The following is a 6,365-nucleotide window of genomic DNA, read 5'->3' on the forward strand; positions in this document are numbered from 1 at the left end:
GGGCTCCGGGACCTGCCGGGCACACGCGGCCCCTCACGCCGCCCGCCGCCTCAGCCGCGGCCCCCGCCCAAAGCGGCTGCCGCCATTTTGCCGCAGGGAGGCGGCAGGACGCCGCGGCCGGGCAGCCTTTGGCGCCGGCTCCCCGCTGCGGCGCCCGGCCTCAGCCCCTTCTCCCGCCGGGCACTCACTTCTTCCTCCTCTCCCGCCCCAGCTCCAGCGCCAGGCGGTCGGGGTCTGCAGCCCGCTGGCCGTCGCCTTCCGCCATGGCGCGCAGCCCGCGAGTCGCCCGCCGTTGCGCGGGGTAACGGGCGCCCGGCGGGGGCCTGAGGGAGCGGCGCGGCCCTCCCGCCCTCCCGCGGTGTGCTGAGAGGCGGGCGGCGGTCGGGGGGCCCGGTCACCCCTCGGGGTGGGCCGGGGAAGGCGGCGAGGCGGGGCGCAGGGCCGGGCCCGGACTCCCGCCTTACAGCCGGCATCGCCTCCACCTCCCGCGGCCGAGGCGGGCGCCGCGCCCGCCGGCCTGCCCGCGCTTGTGGCGGCTGTCGCCGGGCCTGGCAACCGCCCCGCGGCCGGTGGGGCTTTTCTTCCCTCTGTCCGGGGAAATCCCCAGCGTGCGGCTTGGGCAGCGCCAGAAATCAACGGGGAAAATTCTGGCCCATTAAAGAGTACAGACCGTGTGGGGTGAACTGTTCATGTGCTAAGCTTCTCGTGACCTGGGAAACGCAGATGGGCGCAGATTTTTTGTTAAGCGCTTCTTTCGGGTGGAAAGTAGCACGGTTTTAAATACATGCTTTGACCCACATGTGAAGGCAGGCATGGCACTACAGGGCTTGGTCTTAACATTTTGTGTGCCTAACCTGTATTTTATCACCCTTGATAATTGTGATCTTGATGGAGAGGAACTAGCACCTGGGGGTGGAGACGTGCCGTTTGCTAGGTAAGATATTTTGTTAAAACATGCCCTTTGTTTGTTACAACATGGCCATTTTTTGTTAAGACATGCCATTTATCTGATAACGTGGGAGTTGCCGAGGGGGGCTGGTTCTGTGGGTTGCATGGGCAACAAGGGCCCAGTGGGCTGCCGCCGAGGTTGTAGCTGGGGAAACGTGGTGCCAGGGGCCCAGAGGGCATGCGCCAGAGATAAAGTTGAAAAGTTCATGAAGAAGAGGGAGCCTTACTTCATCCTTGAGACCCCGGCCCATGACCACCAGGAAGAACTGCGCAGGTGCAAAGAGAAGAGATGAAGGCGGGGCATATGGAAATAAGTTGTTGGAAATTGTATGACTATGTATAAGTGTCTTATGAATATGTATTGGTTTGGGGCATAAAGGGAGTAGTCCTGGGTCATATGAGTGTGCACACTTGTGGAGGAGCGATCCCCCATGCACCCAGCACTGAATACATACCTACTTTATAACCTTACTGGTTGTAAAGTCCTTATTTCTGCACATCAACCTATGCTGTGCGTAAACTAGTTAGCAAGAACCTAACTTGAGACGGGACAGATGATCTTAGAATAATTGGTCTTAATCATCACTGATCAAGTCAGTGGAGTGAATCAGGCAATATATACTGGCTAATATTTTTATTATCTTACAGTGGTCAGGATTCATGCTTAAAAATGTTTGAAATTACATTTTTCAAATAAGGAATTTCAGATCAGTGCATGGCTTTCTCAAGGTAAAGCTTTATGGGGTAGACTGATTTAATCTAACAGTTTAGTGCTTCAAGAGAGGCATCAGCTCTGTCAGGCTGTCCCTGTCGCCTTCTCCGGCTGCCTCAGTGCCAGCTCTGACATTCGTGTGACTCCTATGATCCAGTTACAGCTCATGAAACCTAGAAAACTTGTATCAGGAAAAATGTTTCATGTTTGCAATTTCTGTTGGTTAGTGAGCTGAAATGGCTTGCCAGCTGTTCAGAAAAGCACCAGAGTTGGCGCAAAGGACAAACTAGGAGTGATTAATACGCTCTTAGATCAGCTCACCAATTCATGGGATCTAGGGTTCACTAGATGAACTGTCTGTTCACCTTCACAGGAAGGAGATGAACTGTAATTTTGCTTTACTGGTATACTATGGCAAAACAAAGGGTATAGTTTCTCAGTTCAAGTGATTCTGCTGCATGAGTAGTAAGTCAAATGCAATAGCCCTACGGCTTGTTGGTAACAGAGACACTGCTTTTGAAGTTCAAAACAAGGATTATATATTACCATTACTTTAACACCGCATAAATCAGCGTTGCCACCCAAAAGGCAGTCCTGAAATGTTGTGAATTTTAGTCCTAAGGTGGTAGTGTGTGACACTGGAATGGACCAGTCTAACACCTTACTGATACTGCAACAGCAGGGTCACTAATCCAGCAGGATCTAGTGTCTGGGGGTAGAACATTAGGATGGAGACTTGAGAATCTTGATCGTAAGAAGAAAAAGTAATTTTAATTTCATTTGTCTGATATATATTAGACCAGAAGGTGATTTTTTACAGTCTCGAGTTATAACTGATGCTATCATCTAATCAGTGAATTACCACTTGAGTTGTGGATTGAATTAAAAATTATCTGAAATACTTTATTCCAGAAACAAATTTAGAAGAGTGCTGCACTGTAACTGCATTTAAATTTAGCTGCTCATTTGCCTTCAGGATTTACTGAATACTACCTTTTTAAGATACATATTGAAAACACGTTCCATACCAAACCAGTAATTTACGTGATGACTTGGACCTAGGCGAGCATTCATAACTAATCCAGTGTCCTGAATCTTAACAGCAAAGGTATTAAACTGTCACCATTTTTCTTGTTATCAGTTTTTGTGAAGAACTTCTTCAAGATTAATTTAACCAGCCTACTGACTAGTTCTCAACTGGAGGGCATATTCAAAGAGCTCAGAAATATCCCTGGAATCACAAGGAAGTCTGAGAACAGAGACCACTGGGTAACTGTGGGCTGTATCCCGGCCATGGTGTATTCTCTCTGCCCCAGGAGGCTTTTCTTTGACCTCCTCTCCAGGATGCTTTCAGATCCCAGCCTCAACTCAGGGATTACTAGGTAAGGAAACTAGGTAAGCTCTCAGGAACTAGGTTGCAGTGCACGTAATGATGAACCCAGACCACACAGGTTGGGCTGGCGCACGACAGCCAGTGTAACTGCATGCTTCACCACGTGGTTTGGGAACTGGAGTGGGAGAAGAGCAAAAGTGTCTTGTGGACTAGGGCCTTCTGTGAGTGTGTAAAACTTCAAAACTTCACTATCTTTAGCAATTATGGCAGGAATATAGTGACATTTGCAATACGTGAGACTTTTCCTCCATTCCTTTATTCCCAGTAAATCAGTTAAAATCAGATATATAGATACCTATAAAGGTACTTTAATTGTTTTAAGGCTTTTAATGTTATTTTTGAGATGAGTATTATTAGTAAGAAAAGTTAGGAAACTTGGTCACAACACGGAATTTTATACTTAAATACGTGCCTTTGGATTACGTGAAGTCAATAAACAGCTAGAGTTGCTTAAAACCAAAGTAGACCAGTTGCTGATGACAAACATTTGGATTATGGCATAAATTGATTTTTACAAAGTAGTTATTTCTGTAGCACCAGTAACTAGGGAATGATGACTGGCTGTGTGGACAAGGGGAAACTGCTGGATGTTATGTATCTTGACTTTACCAAGGACTTTGATATAGTCTCCCATAGTACCTTTATAGCCAAAATGGTGTGTTATAGATTGGATAACTGGGAAATAATAGCTGGAAAATTGTCTGGGCCATCAGGCTTAAAGTGTGGTGATGAGCAGTATGACTGTCTGACTCTGGGATCAATACCTGAGCCAATACCGTTAATTCTTTATTACAGCCTGGAAGACTGAGCACGCTCTCAGTGAGTTTGCTGCTGCTGCTGCTGCTGAATTGAGGGGAGCAGTCACTACGCAGGAGGGCAGGGCTGCCATTTGGAGTGGGGTGTACAGCCTGAAGAAACGAACCTACAGGCTGCTGAAATGAACCTAATGAAATTCAGCAAAAAGCAAACGAGTCCAACATTTCGCATGGGAACAGCCCATGGATCAGTACGGGCTGGGGGAAGGTACTGCAGTGCAGCTTCCTAGAAGACGACACAGGGATGCCTGGTGAGCAAGCTGAGCACGAGCCACAGTGCACCTTGCAGCACACAAGGCCAAGGGCCTCCTGGGCTGTGTTAGCAAGAGCATAGCCAGGAGGTTGAGCGAGCTGGTTCTTCCACTCCCTTCAGCACCTGAGGGACCACACGCCCGAGTGCTTAGCTGTGGGCTCCCAGACAAATCCTAAGGGCTGCCATAGGTCAGGGGCTGGCACAAGTGGCCTATTTTCAGCCTGGAAAAGAGAAGGCATAAGGAGATCAACAGCTACGTTAGAGGAGGGTGTAGAGAAGGCGGAGAAGACACTTTTCTCCAGTATGCACTATGGAAAAATAAACAGCAATGTACCTGAGTGCATATAAAAAATTTTGGCCCAGCATAAGGGAGAAATATTTACCTCTGTCAGTGTCAAACTTGGCAAAGGTTGCCCAGAGAGATTGTAGTCCCCATCCTTGCAGATAATGAAAATGTGAGGAGAAGTGGCGTGGGGTACTGTGCTCCAGGTGGACCTGCTCTGAGGAGGGTGGATTACAGACCGCTCTAGTCTGGGACCTCGGGGGGTCCCTTCCAACCTACACCATTGTACGGCGAGCTGGAGCCCTGCTTTCAGCTGGGAGTTAGTTTTCTTCCTAGTAGCTAGTATAGTGCTGTGTTTTGGATTTAGGATGAGAGTCATGCTGACAACACACTGACGTTTTAGTTGTTGCTGAGCAGCACTCCTGCTAAGGCAAGGATTCTTTCAGCTTCTCATGCTGCCTCACCAGCGAGGAAGCTGGGAGAGGACACAGCCGGGACAGCTGGCCCCAGCTGACCCAAGGGATATGCCACACCGTATGACACAGTGCTCAGCATATAAACTGGGGGGAGGGCTGGCTAGGGGCCGCTGCTCGGGAACTGGTCTAGTGGTAATGAGCAATTGTTTTTCATTTGCATCACTTGTTTTTCTTGGAAATTATTTATTTTCCTTTGCACTACAATATTATTATAGTATTTCAATTATTAAACTGTTCTTATCTCTACCCACAAGTTTTCTTACTTTTACCCTTCTGATTCCCTCCCCCATCTCACCAGGGGGAGAGTGAGTCAGCGGCTGTGTGGGGCTTAGTTGCTGGCTGGCGTTAAACCATGACGGCCAGTCAGCACGTTTCAGTGGAAGGTAATTTTACTGAATCTTTTTAAAGGATTACAGTTTTAGTTTGTCAGGGAACATTAAGAAATAGGCTATCCCAAAGTGTTTTTAAATCAGCATAAAACAAACCAAGTAACCCTTGGAATCTAGAGGAATCCATTCAAATGCAGGGGTTTAGACTTGAGGCAAGAACAGTCATTTATACCTACAGGATGATGAAGATGCCTGAGACAGCAGTAGCTTAGAATGACTTGGAGGTCACTAAAAGTAGTCTTCTGAAGGTAGTATTTGAGACCAATATTGTAGGAGACTTTGAATAAATGAATTTAGAAATAACAATGCATTAAGAAATCAGGTAGCAGTCCACTCGATAAACAGCATTAGTAAGACTGCTTCTGGGACTGCCATACATCAAAAGGTGCTCAGTATTCAAAGGAGAAACCAAACCAAGCTGGGAATATGAAACAAATCTAAGATATGAGGTTTAGGGATCTCGGTGTGTACAGTGTGCAAAAGGGAGGGCGGAGATAAGGCAGTAAGTGTGTAAAGGCTGTTGTGGATTTGTTGCCCCAGGCCCACGTAGTGACAGTTGAAGCAGGGTAAGTTCAACAGCATAATACTTTCAGCAGTGAGAAGTAACTAAACTATGGAACAATGTGAAAGGGGGAAGGTCATGGAGGTATCACACCGAAAACCATAAAAGGGCGTAGGGATTATTTTAAAAAAATAGCTTTAATCTACTTTGACACAAATTTGAAAGACTGAGTACATGTGAAGAGAACAGCAGCAGGTTGAACAGGACAGCAGTGCTTGTCTAATACTAATGGCATTTAAATATTTTTTTCCTCAGTATGCTAGAACTTGAACTCCTGAAGACTGCAACACTTTGATCTTAACTGTTGTTCTAATATAACTACTTGTTCTGATGGTTTATAGATGAAACTAAAGGGCATGAGCTATATGGAAAACCAAAATGGGAGGGAGAAGAAAAATATAAATACATACATGCCTATTGTAAAAGCAGTTCATAACAACAAAAATGCTTTTGCTAGTGAAGTCTTTAGTATCGTTAAATGGGTTACACTTGCTGGCAAGTGACAGACTGTAGTAATAGAAAGTGTTGTAGTAT

The 6,365-nt window shown here is 46.8% G+C and overlaps 1 protein-coding gene and 1 long non-coding RNA gene across 6 annotated transcripts in view; one reads left to right on the forward strand and one right to left on the reverse strand.

Moving 5' to 3' along the window:
- The window catches only part of LOC104362216 (coiled-coil domain-containing protein 169-like), a 33,493-nt gene extending 33,204 nt beyond the window's left edge, over nt 1-289 (reverse strand). For 4 of the 5 annotated variants that reach the window (XM_042793204.1, XM_042793202.1, XM_042793203.1 and 1 more), the window contains exon 1: nt 189-265. In XM_042793204.1, the coding sequence (XP_042649138.1) occupies nt 189-265 (77 nt within the window). Of the gene's footprint in view, nt 1-188 lie in introns of all 5 variants that reach the window. The other variant, XM_042793200.1, reaches the window with a different exon arrangement.
- A 558-nt stretch (nt 290-847) lies between these two features.
- LOC116959129 lies at nt 848-5,043 on the forward strand. Its single transcript, XR_004405661.2, has 3 exons — nt 848-934; nt 2,802-3,042; nt 3,849-5,043. It is a non-coding gene; the product is annotated as an uncharacterized LOC116959129 (long non-coding RNA).
- Nucleotides 5,044-6,365: the final 1,322 nt, after the last annotated feature.

The sequence above is a fragment of the Tyto alba genome, unplaced genomic scaffold (assembly GCF_018691265.1).
Source record: "Tyto alba isolate M040663 unplaced genomic scaffold, T.alba_DEE_v4.0 Super-Scaffold_2, whole genome shotgun sequence".
Lineage (NCBI taxonomy): Eukaryota > Metazoa > Chordata > Aves > Strigiformes > Tytonidae > Tyto > Tyto alba.